Source organism: Scardinius erythrophthalmus, assembly GCF_964197995.2.
Source record: "Scardinius erythrophthalmus genome assembly, chromosome: 2".
In the NCBI taxonomy this organism is placed as follows: domain Eukaryota; kingdom Metazoa; phylum Chordata; class Actinopteri; order Cypriniformes; family Leuciscidae; genus Scardinius; species Scardinius erythrophthalmus.
Window position 1 is genome coordinate 66,721,132 of NC_138222.1, and position 14,221 is coordinate 66,735,352.

At 38.9% G+C, this 14,221-nt stretch overlaps 4 protein-coding genes and 1 long non-coding RNA gene across 5 annotated transcripts; all 5 read right to left on the reverse strand.

Moving 5' to 3' along the window:
* Positions 1-354: 354 nt before the first annotated feature.
* Positions 355-696, reverse strand: LOC308687024 (histone H4). Its single transcript, XM_081359211.1, has one exon. The coding sequence runs from the start codon at positions 681-683 to the stop codon at positions 372-374; it is 312 nt and encodes a 103-aa protein (XP_081215337.1). The 5' UTR covers positions 684-696; the 3' UTR covers positions 355-371.
* A 1,463-nt stretch (positions 697-2,159) lies between these two features.
* Positions 2,160-2,570, reverse strand: LOC308687014 (histone H3.2; the record flags this gene model as incomplete). Its single annotated transcript, XM_081359201.1, has 1 exon — positions 2,160-2,570. The coding sequence occupies one exon, from the start codon at positions 2,568-2,570 to the stop codon at positions 2,160-2,162; it is 411 nt and encodes a 136-aa protein (XP_081215327.1).
* A 1,161-nt stretch (positions 2,571-3,731) lies between these two features.
* On the reverse strand, positions 3,732-4,118 carry LOC308687017 (histone H2A-like; the record flags this gene model as incomplete). Its single annotated transcript, XM_081359204.1, has 1 exon — positions 3,732-4,118. The coding sequence occupies one exon, from the start codon at positions 4,116-4,118 to the stop codon at positions 3,732-3,734; it is 387 nt and encodes a 128-aa protein (XP_081215330.1).
* Positions 4,119-5,954: 1,836 nt separating this feature from the next.
* Positions 5,955-6,581, reverse strand: LOC308687011 (histone H1-like; the record flags this gene model as incomplete). The annotated part of the gene is made up of 1 exon (XM_081359198.1): positions 5,955-6,581. One exon carries the CDS (start codon positions 6,579-6,581, stop codon positions 5,955-5,957), a length of 627 nt encoding a protein of 208 aa, XP_081215324.1.
* A 4,011-nt stretch (positions 6,582-10,592) lies between these two features.
* LOC308687028 lies at positions 10,593-13,986 on the reverse strand. The gene is made up of 3 exons (XR_014029679.1): positions 13,860-13,986; positions 13,190-13,299; positions 10,593-11,440 (listed from the first exon to the last, which is right to left on the reverse strand). It is a non-coding gene; the product is annotated as an uncharacterized lncRNA (long non-coding RNA).
* Between the last annotated feature and the right edge of the window lie 235 nt (positions 13,987-14,221).

Consider the following 14,221-nt stretch of genomic DNA (forward strand, 5'->3'; position numbering starts at 1 on the left):
ACATGTGATGTGTTAGAAATTCATTAAAATATAAGATCCACTACAGTGAAGAATAAACTGTATGTTTAAAGACATGCATATACAAATGTAAGAAGAACAATACTGAACTACATAAAAATGTTGTACAATGACAACGAACTCCCACAACTCATTGAAAAAGTAGTTTTAACTGCAAAGCACAATAGTGAGAATAAGAGTAACATTAACTTTAATTATTTGTACTTGCTTAATCATTTTGAGGTAACGTTTATGAAAGCACACTCACTAATTAATATATTACAAATATAATTTCACCAGCTAGTAACTTGTTCTTTGTGTGTAAATGTGTGTGGCTCTTAAAAGAGCCGTTGTTTTTCTTCTTCGTGGATCTCTTAACCCCCGAACCCGTACAGAGTGCGTCCCTGTCGCTTCAGCGCGTACACAACATCCATGGCGGTGACGGTCTTTCTCTTGGCGTGTTCAGTGTAAGTCACAGCATCACGAATGACGTTCTCCAGAAACACCTTCAACACACCGCGAGTCTCTTCATAGATCAGGCCAGAAATACGCTTGACGCCGCCACGCCGAGCAAGACGACGAATAGCGGGTTTAGTGATTCCCTGGATATTATCGCGAAGAACCTTTCGGTGCCGCTTAGCGCCTCCTTTCCCGAGTCCTTTCCCGCCTTTTCCTCTTCCAGACATGACGACAAATACTCTTCAAGTCACAACAACAGACGATAGAAAAACCACTGAAAAGTGACGTTTGATACTAGTGGAAATAAGTAGAATTTAAGTAATATTATTAATAACTATATAATTTAACTATATAATATAAAACCCCTTAATTCAAACTAAGTAAGTTTTGATTAATTCATACACAATTTCTGGACATACTGCAGTATGACAAAAAAAAAAAATATCTCATGAAAAAATTAACTTTCATACCTCCAAAACAAGTTTTGTTCAAAAACTATAGGGCTTCAGTCATTTTGACCCGCGAGGGAAGGATTTGTTACAAGTAAGGAGAGGATGAGGGTTAATGACCGTAGGGGAGACCGGGACAGTTGCAACAGGATGGTTGCAACATGTAATTTTTCTCCAATCAGAAACAAGCTAGAGTGATGACACTCATACTGCACATGCACAGTTAGACCCTCTCCCCACTAAGAAGACATTAGACATGTTCAACATTCGCTGCTGCATTTATTGAACAAAACTTGTTTTGGAGGTATGAAAGTAAATTCTTTCATGAGATATATTTTTTGTCATACTGTCCAGAAATTTTGTATGAATTAATCAAAACTTACTTAGTTTGAATTATTGTTTGATGACTTCTAAGTGACATGGTTAGCATGTGTCAAAGTCAGTGTGTCTAGCAGGCACATGATGTTCTGTCATGGCTGATAGGGTTTGGGACAGTTGCAACAAGTTATAAATTGCATGTTTAATAAAGGTTTGTTGCATTGCAAATTGTTCAATTGTTCCTGTCTGACACTGAAATATGCAGAGATTGAATAGTGTCTGTAACACCTGCACACTGAATCTATGTAGGCCTATGTTCTACACATTAAAAAAAAAAAAAAACTCAACTGTTATTTGATAAATATGACTACATAAATTATAGGCTACAATAATATTATTGAAATAAATAATACTATAATATTATAGTAGGCCTAAAACAGTTAATGTTTTCAGAATTATATGCTCATTGAGACAAAAAGCTAAAAAAAAAAAAAAAAAAAAGTATTTTTAACGTGTTGCAATCGTCCCTGGGTCGGGGTCAGTTGCAACATCTGACTTCTTCCATTCAAATAAATACTGTGAACGATATGTCATATATAATCATCTTAAAAATGGTATGGGTAATTAGCAGACAGATGCACGTTTGGTTGGTCTAGTCCAAATAGTCTCTGAGTAACTGAGAGAAATGCAAAAAGTGTTGCAACTGTTCCCAGTCTCCCCTACATGTAAACATTAACTATAGCATAACACTAAAACCACCGTTCATTTCCTTTAATTTCCTTTTAGATTTAAGTAATACATAAAAATAGCATTTTATAAGACCACCGTTGCATATGAAGTTCCAATTTCACAACACCATAATATAGAAATCATCTTTCATAGAGTTAATGAGGTGGCTCTTAAAAGAGCCTTTGGATTTGAGTGACTGCAGTGGGTTTAAGCGCGCTCTCCGCGGATGCGGCGGGCCAGCTGGATGTCTTTGGGCATGATGGTGACTCTCTTGGCGTGGATGGCGCACAAGTTGGTGTCCTCAAACAGACCCACTAAATAAGCCTCACTCGCCTCCTGTAGGGCCATGACAGCCGAGCTCTGGAAGCGCAGATCCGTCTTGAAATCTTGAGCGATTTCTCTCACCAGGCGCTGGAAGGGCAGTTTGCGAATCAGCAGTTCAGTGGATTTCTGGTAACGGCGAATCTCTCTCAGCGCCACGGTACCGGGCCTGTACCGATGAGGCTTCTTAACACCACCGGTAGCGGGTGCGCTCTTACGGGCGGCTTTAGTGGCCAGCTGCTTCCTCGGGGCTTTTCCTCCGGTGGACTTACGAGCGGTCTGCTTGGTTCTCGCCATTACTTAAAAGTGTTCAGATGCTGATTTAATCAAGAATGAGTAGTGTAGTCAAACACAGCGCGTATTTAAGCCCAGGGCTGTCATGCGCTCATTGGATGGCTTTGCTTCAGATGCATTCGATTGGTTATTGTCTGGCGTCTGTAAATGACAGTTGGCCAATGGCTGTTTTCAAACAAGTGATGTCAGTTTGTGGTTCCCGCCCAAACGTACTTTGCTTTTTCTGTGCATCCGCGAAAAAAGATTGGGCGAAATCAGTTTTAAATGTGTAAACCAAAATAGGTGATTTTTTAATGTTTCTTAAAAACTATTTGGACGTACAGTTTGACTTGTGGAAATATTGTAAATTAGTTTTTATCAATATATCAGCTTAAATATGTTTAGCAATGCCAATAAAACTACATTTTCAGAATGCCATCACAATGTATAGTGGTTAGTAAGAAAATGCTTTACAAAAAAAAATATATATATTATATATTTGGGGACCATGTGTATTTCTAGTCAAATTGTATAATGTATATATACATATTTTTTTTATGTCAGCATTGTACAATAACTATTCATGGTTACTGTTTATAAAAGTCTGTAGTGGCTATTTGTCCATAAACTTATAATACCAAACTTCTCAAATGGCCACTGAGGCTACGTCATGGGTTAGGCTTTACTCATGGTTAGAGGTACCAAAATAAACTAATGTCCATAGCAAAAGATGAGTTCGAGGAGGTTTATTTACACATATAAGCAAGCTCACAGACATTTCCTGTTGCCTCTCTCACGCTGTGGTAAAAAAACATATGCCCTCGCAGCCCTCCTGGTTCCTCCCACCTTGACCTATTTATGCAAATTAACATAGCACCACGTGACCAATAAACGACAATGTAAATAAACAAGAAAATAAGCATAAATGCAAAATAAAGCAAGTTAACTTTTAGCAAGAAAAGAAAAGAAATAAATTAGACTATAACTTACGCCTAAAATAAACAAAGTGCAAAATAGCTCCAACAAAGTCTATTCATGTGTATTCTGCAGCAACTTTATTATTTGTTTTATCGAAGGGACTTTAATAGAAAATCGAATAAAAACCGGGTAAATGAAATCACTCTTTCTTGGGGAATTGGGTGGCACTTAAAAGAGCCTTTGGTTTGAAGAGAAGCTTCCGTCAGTCTACTTAGCCTTCGCGGGCTTCTCGGTCTTCTTGGGCAGCAGCACGGCCTGAATGTTGGGCAACACACCACCCTGAGCGATGGTCACGCCACCCAGAAGCTTGTTCAGCTCCTCGTCATTGCGCACCGCCAGCTGCAGGTGTCGAGGGATGATGCGGGTCTTCTTGTTGTCCCGAGCGGCGTTTCCAGCCAACTCCAGGATCTCAGCGGTCAGATACTCGAGCACAGCGGCCAAATACACCGGAGCTCCGGCACCGACGCGCTGGGCATAGTTGCCTTTGCGGAGAAGCCTGTGAACACGGCCGACGGGGAACTGCAGTCCCGCCCTGGAAGAGCGACTCTTGGCCTTAGCGCGAGCCTTTCCCCCGGTTTTACCTCTTCCGCTCATTATTAAAATCAGAAACTAAAACAGAATATCCTGACGAAGTTAATGGAATGAAGAAGATCATCAGTGACGGTTCATACTAGCTTTAAACGAGAGTGCCAGTCGCCCATTGGTTTACACTGTGATAAGTTTTAAACCAATCACTGAACTTCCCTCAAAAACCCAACCCCCTTTTTGGAACGATCACATGTGTTGACTAGACAGTAGAGATTAAATCAAGTCAAATCATTCTGATTTATCGCTTTTAACAATGTAGATTGTTTCAAAGCAGCTTTATAGAGATAAACGTATAATGTATCCAGCGATTGAATCACCGATATGTTTGATAGAAAATTCAAATAAGTACAACCAGAGGCGGCGCCAGCCGATTTTGCCGGGGCTTCAGCCCCGAATGTTTTGAGTGTAGCCCCGAATGTTTTTTGTAAAGGTGACTGACAAATATGAAACCGGACAATAGCCTATGTAAACCATGAAAATCATAAGTTGCCTTATTTTCATTGTGCTTTGGCTTTGCTGCTGTCTCTGACTGGTGATTGTTGAAATCTGTCTCACACAGAGACGCACCACGTGAGTGATTTCAGCCTAGAATATCTCCAGGATTTGCGCGCAACAGCGTACAATCTTACTGCAATTAATTTTTTTTATAAATAACGCAGTCAGCAGCGCCGCACAGTCCTCTGTCAGATAAGATGTTGTCACGGTATATGTCAGAATATAAAACTCAGAAAAAAACGAACTTTCCTGTCGTGTCCAGCCGTGTGCTCGAGGCGCGCACTCTTCAATATCACGCACTAATGCAATCAATACATCTAGCCTAAATGATCGTTCATGACATTCTTTTAACTATAAGCAGCTCAATTTGTCTAGATCTGTAATATTTTTTCCTTTCTATAATGAATTGTCTTTGTTTTAAATTATATTGTATTTTTATTGTGAGTGCATGTGAACTGCTGTGCAGTCGTGTGATTTAGTCAGCTTGATAATTCATAAGTATAAATATATATTTATAAGTTGATGAGTTGATGAATGTATGATATTTGTATGGTCCTTGAATGTGTTAGAATATTTCACCTGTCAACTGCTTGACAAATAATTTATGCTACTGCCCACTGACATGCTTTTAAAGCTATTGTTATCCATTTTTTTTTTGGCCTTCAAACACCTTAAAATGCACATATGTAGGTCCGAGAAATCCAAATTTTCTCGGGAGAGCATACCCCCGAACCCCCCTAACTACCTCACATTTGAATGCGCGTGTCTGTGAGGTAATGTGGGCTGGTGTGGCTACAGTGCCAGGGCTGAATTTTTAAACCTGTCTGCCCCGCGCATATAGGCCTACAATATACATTATTCTCTGTATCGAATGCCCCTGAGTACAACAATGGATATTATACGCTGTTCCTACCAAAAGTACTACACATTTCACACACTTGTTCACACTGACCAGATCTGATACTGCAGAGTATTATTACCCTTAATGTAATATTATAATTTTATCACTGCCATTATTGTTTGTGGGGTTGTTTGAATTGCCATGTTTCTCCAGCATTATGGTTTGTGTATAAATTATAATATGTGCTGTTAATCAACATCCTTGAGTCGTACTGTGATAATTGTTTGCTTTGAAATCTAACAAGCTTTTTGGTAATTTTCAATCAATTTCTTGCGAATAAAAATGATTTACTTGAGTTTTACCTAAACTAAATTTGTTGAGACCCATATTTGGCTATTTGATTCCAGAATTACCAAATCATTCAAAAACATGAGTTTTGCTCTTTACTCAAGAGTCAGTGGTTGGCTCTTAAAAGAGCCGTTGAGGAACAAATAGTAACGTTAGATTTATTTCTTCTTGGGAGCTGCCTTTTTAGGCTTGGCGGCTTTAGGTTTTGCTGCTTTAGGTTTCGCCGTTTTGGGTTTTGCTGCCTTTGCCTTTTTTGGGCTCTTGGCTGCTTTCTTAGGAGTCGCCGGTTTCTTTGCCTTCTTGGGGCTCTTCGTCGCTTTCTTAGCGGCGGGTTTCTTCACCTTCTTCGGGGATTTCTTCGCGGCGGGCTTCTTTGCTGCTGCAGCTTTGGGCTTCTTAGCGGCTGCGGGTTTCTTGGCTGCGGGCTTCTTGGCTTTAGGAGCCGCTTTCTTGGCGGGTTTCTTCTTGGTCTCGGCTTGCTGCTTGTTGAGTTTGAAGGAGCCTGAGGCACCGGTCCCTTTGACCTGAACCAGGGTGCCTTTAGTCACCAGGCTCTTGATGGCGATCTTGACGCGGGAGTTGTTCTTCTCCACATCGTATCCACCGGCAGCGAGCGCTTTCTTCAGGGCGGCGAGGGACACACCGCTCCTCTCTTTAGATGCGGACACAGCCTTGACAATGAGCTCGCCGACGCCTGGACCTGCTTTCTTGGCTTTCACAGCGGACTTCTTCTTGAGCGCTTTGGCCGGGGCGGCGGCAGCGGGGGCTGGGGCGGTTTCTGCCATCTCCCTCTCTCTGATCGGATCTGAAAAACTCTGTCTGGTTTCAGCATTGAATGAATAGCGCTCGAGCGGCGCTGCGGTCTTAAATGACACATGAGAACCTCGTAGACTCAACCTGCCCCGCTCGGTGTCTGCTGCTCGCCGACGCTTGTGTTTTCTTCTCTTACATTTGGAGCAAAACTGGAGCTGTTAAATAGCTTGTCACAATCAGAACTAAGTGAACATCAAGCAGACATTCTGGGCTTTCATTAGAGACTAAAAAACGCGAAGAGGAAACGTTACTTTTGCCTTCGTCAGACCAAATCAAAGACGAGCATCAGCCGCGGGGAAAAGCCGTGCTCAAATCTGATGGATAGTTTTAATGGAACAGTTGATAAAAGCCTGAACGCGTAATGTGTGTGCTCAGAAAACAGTCTAAAAGAGACTTCAGTGAAGTCAGCATCAGTGATGAGCGTTAGGAGGCTTTCATACAGCTGTTGTTTTGGGCAGCTTGAAGCACACGAACATCATCCGGAGTCTCGACTCTGTCTGTGGCCCTTATCTTCGGTCAGCAGATTATCAATATGTTATCTCATTAAACACGTTAAATACATAATTTATGTAGGCCAGCATCATACCACGACATAAATATTTTAATTGTAATAAAGGATTTGTGTCTACTGATTCGCCATTCATCTCTTAGGGAACCATGTAAATGGAAATTATTGCTAATCAAGATACACAGTCATAATTTCCTTTTAACCACTTAATGCTAATTCATAACATAGTCATGTATGTACAATGGGCCATTATGTTTGATATATTTATTTAGATAGATCGTTTTTCTTTTTTAAATTATGGTGTGAACTGAAATGATGAGGATAATGATTAGTGTTGAGTTAACTGGTCTCGTCTGGTTTGTTACAGTTTCAACCAAATCACTACATCTGTCTCCACTTGGATTTGCTCAGACTATAACAGAACACATTTAATGACATTAAAACAATTGAAATATTTACTAATATCTGAAAATTATAGCATTTACCATTCTTCAAATATGTCGCTGGTGTCAGCTTCTCCATAGAGATTTGTATATCCCCGTTATCAACGTAGTGCATATCAACATCTGTCATTCAGATTCATTTTTCTCTAAATGTCTGAATAATATAAATTCACAAATTTGACTTGATAGTTTGTCTAAACTCTAAACGATCAATCAGACGACAGAAGGCATGTAGTATCGTGTACAACAGGTTTATCATTTAAAGGCTTATTTGTGTATCAAATATGATAAAGTCGCTTATAGGGTTTCACCCAAGATTTCTGTCATCATCATTTACTCCTCCTAATGTTGTTCCAAACCTCAAGGGCTTTCTTTCTTCTGTGGAACATTAAATATAATAATTTTGTCCATACAATGAAAGTCTGTGGTCACTAAACTGCTTACTTAACTATCGAAATATATTGTGTTCTGTAGAATAATGTTCCCTTTACAAAAATGACACACAGACACAATTAAACAAAGTGAAATAAATAAATAAATAAATATAGGCTAATATTTATATAAGCGAAACCAGGAAAACCACAACCCCCCTGTCTTAGCCACTCCCATATCTGTAAACATGAAACTCAGCCGCTGTATTTAATGGCATGTCTCAGGGATATTATTGGAGAGATCAATCTTTTCTGAAGACAGGAACACCCAGGTTTCATAATCCCAGTCATTTCGTTCAGGTAAGGAATCTAAATAACTGAAAATATCTATTTAGATGGGATAAATAATTAAATTGATTTTATGCAACTTTATGATAATTTTTCAAAAACATCAGTCTGATTTCAGATCGATTCTGCTGTTACTATTTGTTAATTAGGCTATGGCTTCTATAGGCCTGTATTTTTTTTAGAAAACACCAGAAGGATATAAACTTTTAATAAAAACAACGGTCTCAGCAGTGCTCTGTAAATTGTATTGCCTTGAATCAGAAGCGGCTCTTTTTTAAATTTATGATAAACATTTTGTAAGCTTAACATTCTAAACGATGAACACACTTTTGGCAGAGGTTGCGGGAACTGCAATGTTGATTGACACACACGCGTAACGCTATAGCCTATTATGGTGCGTTCTATTATTGTCAACGAACCGACTCGGACCTCGGATATGACGTCACTTACACACTTCAAGCGTTCTGGTATGTTTTGCGCGTCCGAGTCGGAGAAAAACATGGACGCCACCCGGAAAGCTGTTGCTATGTAGCACTGGCCGAGTACCAGGCGCTCCAAAATAAGTAACACTATGTGCTTCACCTAGTAACTAGTTTACCTTCTGTTAGCAACGCTAGCCACGTTAGTACACCTGTTTGAAACAAGGCTTCATTCGATATTGCACTCACAACAAGACCGATTCCCATACCCACAGGCAGTGATACGGACGCAGTAAGGTATTGCAGTAATACGACGACCCAGGTAACACAGAACGTTCCCCTAACGTTCCCGTTTGGTTATTTTTTCGGGGAACCAAATAAGAACGTTCTGGGAACGTTCTCTATTGGTTGTTTTTTAGTAACCTAAAGAGAACGTTCCCAGAACGTTCCCTTCAGGTTATTTATTGGCATTTTTTTATAACCTAGAGAGAACGTTCCCAGAACGTTCCCTTCAGGTTATTTATTGGCATTTTTTTTATAACCTAAAGAGAACGTTCCTAGAACGTTCCCTGCAGGTTATTTTGGGGCATTTTTTATAACCTAAAGAGAACGTTCCCAGAACGTTCCCTTCAGGTTATTTATTGGCATTTTTTTATAACCTAAAGAGAACGTTCCCAGAACGTTCCCTTCAGGTTATTTATTGGCATTTTTTTATAACCTAAAGTGAACGTTCCTAGAACGTTCCCTGCAGGTTATTTTGGGGCATTTTTTATAACCTAAAGAGAACGTTCCCAGAACGTTCCCTTCAGGTTATTTATTGGCATTTTTTTACAACCTAAAGAGAACGTTCCTAGAACGTTCCCTGCAGGTTATTTTGGTGCATTTTTTTATAACCTAAAGAGAACGTTCCCTGCTGGTTATTTTGGGGCATTTTTTATAACCTAAAGAGAACGTTCCCAGAACGTTCCCTTCAGGTTATTTATTGGCATTTTTTTATAACCTAAAGAGAACGTTCCTAGAACGTTCCCTGCAGGTTATTTTGGGGCATTTTTTATAACCTAAAGAGAACGTTCCCAGAACGTTCCCTTCAGGTTATTTATTGGCATTTTTTTATAACCTAAAGAGAACGTTCCCAGAACGTTCCCTTCAGGTTATTTATTGGCATTTTTTATAACCTAAAGAGAACGTTCCCAGAACGTTCCCTGCAGGTTATTTTCGGTTAACTGAGTTGATGCAGAAATTCAGCATAAGGCATACAATGTAAGCGATTTGAGATTAAAATAAATTGATAAAGCACGCTAAAAATGAAACCTTTCACAGCAGCTGAAAACAAACCAAATTTGAGGTGCACAAACTCCTTCAGGCCTCCAGAGAAATCAAGTGTTTGCACAATTTAAAGATTTAAATTGTGTTAAAAATATTCACCCAAACTGTGATCAGTTAGTTCCACAAGCCAGAGAAAAGATTACATAACCATTATCAGGCCGCAGAATGCGCTAATGCACACTTTTAGTGTTTAGTTGTAAGCATTTCTCTTGAAAAAACACTTTTTCCTTCATCTGATAATTGTAACATGAGTGTAATTGGTTGCAAGATGGTAGTACCACACACTGCGTCTAAAAGGCAATCTCTTTGAAAGGTTTCTCAAAAGCAAACCAAAAACTGCATAATATGGTACAAGACGAGACATATGAAAACCTGGTATGTTGTGTGTTGAAACAGCTGCACAACATGAGTAAGTGGCAAAAACACTTCTGTACTGGGGGGAAAGATACGCAGTCAGGTAGGACACTATTTAAATATGAAAGATTTTATGATTTTTACCATACAAACACATTTTTTTGGGGTCAGTCTTTTAGGAAAGACTAAACAAAATGACAATACAATTAAACATAAGGCTTTACAAGTCTTTATTAAAACAGGAACAAATAGAGCAACAGAAAGTTTTGTTACAGCATTAAAAAAAAAATAACTGGGCAAATAGTTTTAGGTGTTTTCCATGAAACAGAGTCATACATGTTTGGAGTGACATTAAGGAAAGTAAATGGTTGCACTATTCCTTTTTATATTTTTCCTTCACTTTTATAACTTTTTTTGTCACTTGTAATAAAAGATTAAATTGTATATGGGTTTATTATTTGCAGTTTCACCAAGAATTTTGTTCAGCACGTAGACATAGACCTACATAGTCGAAACAGGATTAACTAGTAGCCAGTTAGTTTGGTTTTGCACTTTTCCATGGACACTCAGAAACGTTAATGTTTAACGTTAATGTTTAACTAAACTCTGGTACTAGTATTTCTTCTGCCTTTTGATAAAGAAAGTGTTAAGTAAAACCCCTTCTGCTCTTCCTTGTCAAATATCCTGTTTGTTGTGCACACATTTGCGTGTGTGTTGGACTGGGTTTGTATATGCAGCTTTTCTGTAGCTCAAATGGTAGAGCGTTTGTGTTTGCAACACGAAGGTCATGGGTTCGTTTCCCAGGGAAAGCAAGAACTGATAAGAATGTAAAAATGTGTACCTTGAAATGCAATGTAAGTCGCTTTGGATAAAAGCGTCTGCCAAATGCATAATGTAAATGTAAATGTATATGCCCCATTCAACTACGCCACTGCTGAATGCATATAGAGGAAAAACTCTTGTGTCCTTCACCAGCTTTCACCCATCTCTGCCTTTCCTGTAATGCCGACACTTGGTCCTTTCAAACCAGCCAAATGAGGAAATCTTTAAATAGAAGAAAACCTGTAAAATAATGATAGGAGATTAAAATGAATACAATGAATAACATATTAATATTATCATCTACAGGTAAAAAAAACAGGGGCCTGTTCTTTATTCGTGGATTAAATTAGGATTAGTTATCAGTATTACTGTTGACGCTTTGAGATGATCCAGGATCGTTAGGTTTTTCGAAGTCAGCACAAAAAAAACAAGATTAGAATGCACATATTAAATACTGTAATAACTCTGTTATAAATTTGTTCTCGGGCCTTAAAGGGATAGTTCGCCCAAAAATGATATTTAGCCCATGATTTACTCACCCTCAAGCCGTTCGAGATGTATATGTCAATCTTTTTTCAGACGAACACATTTTCAGTTATTTTAGAAAATGTCTTAGATCTTTCAGTGGTTAGAATGTGAAGCAATGGGGTCCAGCTCGTTGAAGTCCGCAAATGAGCATGCATCCTTCACAAAAGTAATCCATCCGGCTCCAGGGGAATAAACGAAGGCCTTCCGAGGGTAATCCGTGCGGTTTTGTCGTAAAAATATACATATTTAAAACTTTATAAATGAAAATAACTGGCTTCCGGTGGCGGTCGGCGCGTGTTCATGGAGATGGATTCAGCCGGAAGCCAGTTATTTTCATTTATAAAGTTTTAAATATGTATATTTTTTTGGGACTTGGAGGAGGTGGACCCCATAGCTTCACACTATAACCACTGAAAGATCTAAGACATTTTCTAAAATAACTGAAAATGTGTTCGTCTGAAAAAAGATTGACATGCATCTCGAACGGCTTGAGGGTGAGTAAATCATGGGTTAAATATCATTTTTGGCCGAACTATCCCTTTAAGGGAAGAAATCAAATAATACAGACATAATTGAAATGCGGGACACTGATTACGTCTTGCTGGATGCGGGACAAAGCTCCCAATTTCGGCTGCTCTAATTTTACATCATCTTACCAAAGAATTCAAAATATGCAAATATTTTCATAACGACATGGCTGTCTGAATGAAGAAAGTGACCATCATTACTCATATTCAAAATAGTAAGAAAGTGCTGCTTGGTTCACGGTTTGTATATCCACAGTTCTAGTTTCTCATTTTGAATTATGAAAATAGACACCTGTCACCTACTGATACGTAGCGTCGTGACGTAGAACAAACGTGACAGCGCAGCCAGAGAGCAGAGCAAAACAAAACTCTACGTTCGTTCTACGCCACGACGCTTCCTACGCTACGTCCTACGTCATACGCCAGCATCCATCTCCGTGAACGCGACATTCAAAGACATTTTCTAAAATAACTGAAAATGTGTTCGCCTGAAAAAAGATTGACATATACATCTCGAACGGCTTGAGGGTGAGTAAATCATGGCTTAAATATCATTTTTGGGCGAACTATCCCTTTAAGAGATGTGAATTGCTTATTACAGTAGACTCTTGGCACTGAAAAAAAAAAGTGTAATACCTGTTTAAATACACAAATTTGTGAAAAATGTAAATAATTAGGAATCGTGTAACAATCATTTATACATATTGTTTATCTTTAAGACATTTCATATAATTTTGCCTGCTTGGCCATTTCCTTTTTTAACTATATGATGTTGCTGTCTTGATGCCAATCGTTGCATTGCTGATCATGGTTTAAACGTTAGATAACATCAATACATCAATACAAATGCACACAGAAGGGCTTCAGATCTCAGGTTTCTGGGCGAGTGACATACCCAGAGATACCCAGAGATGGACAACATCACTCTACGCACCAATGCTGAAGTGACCAGATGTCAGAAGAATGAGGACATTCCAATGTCTCCATTTTTGAGCCTCCGACTGGACGAGAGCAGGTTACCATGGACTGGTAGACCAAACATACCTGGGTGTAATGAAAAAAATCAATTTAGCATATGATGTGTATTTTTCAGACCATTAATTAAAATTTAACAATTCCTTCTTAGAATTAAACAGTATAAGTGAGTACAACTGGGGTGCCCTTGCCCTTTACCCCCAATCTGTCCCAGGCCTCTCTCCTACTTTACGTATTCTAATTATCCAGGCCAGCACTCTTAAAGTTTATAAGCACATGAATTGAGTGAAGCCTGCTCCTATTCTCACTTAAATGTATGTACCTGCAAATATCCTGCAATAAATAAATAAATAAAATAAAGTAAAAACCTGCAGGTTTCCTTTTTGTAAGGAAAACGGCTTCATTCACACCTAATTACATATGGATGCACCTTGCGCTTCTCTTACATGTTTGACTTACTTTCACAGATTTTCAACATTATAATGTATACCGACCTTGACCTCCTTTAACAGGGCCACCCACGTGCAAAACGCGTTTGACAGCTCTGGGGAAAACGCTCACAATCCCACAAATTATCATACTATGGTAAAACCATAAATTTCCACATATTATTCTAATTACATACTTACCTCTCAAACATTTGCACATCAAGAACACCAAACAGACTCCCATCGCGCGCGCGACGCGTCCCGTCTATGGTCGCGTGTGGTTTCTTCTCTTTCAGCATTGGCTTATTGGCGACTCGCATATCGCCACCTATGGGTTGTTGAATATTATATTATGTTATGTATATTTTCCTATGATATTTTCCCATCCCTGTCCCTTCTTGGGTACACTGACTGCACAACTGACTAATTTTAATTAATTAATTAATTACATTTAATTTTAATTGTAAATCAATTTCGTTAATCTCGCCAATTTAGTTCATATTTTTATTTTCTAAAGTTAATATACTTAGATCTCTTTTATTTTATCTATTTGGACTCTAGCC

Coding starts and splice junctions, on each gene's coding strand:
- LOC308687024 (XM_081359211.1), bottom strand. CDS start 683: ATGTCTGGAAGAGGAAAAGGCGGGAAAGGACTCGGGAAAGGAGGCGCT.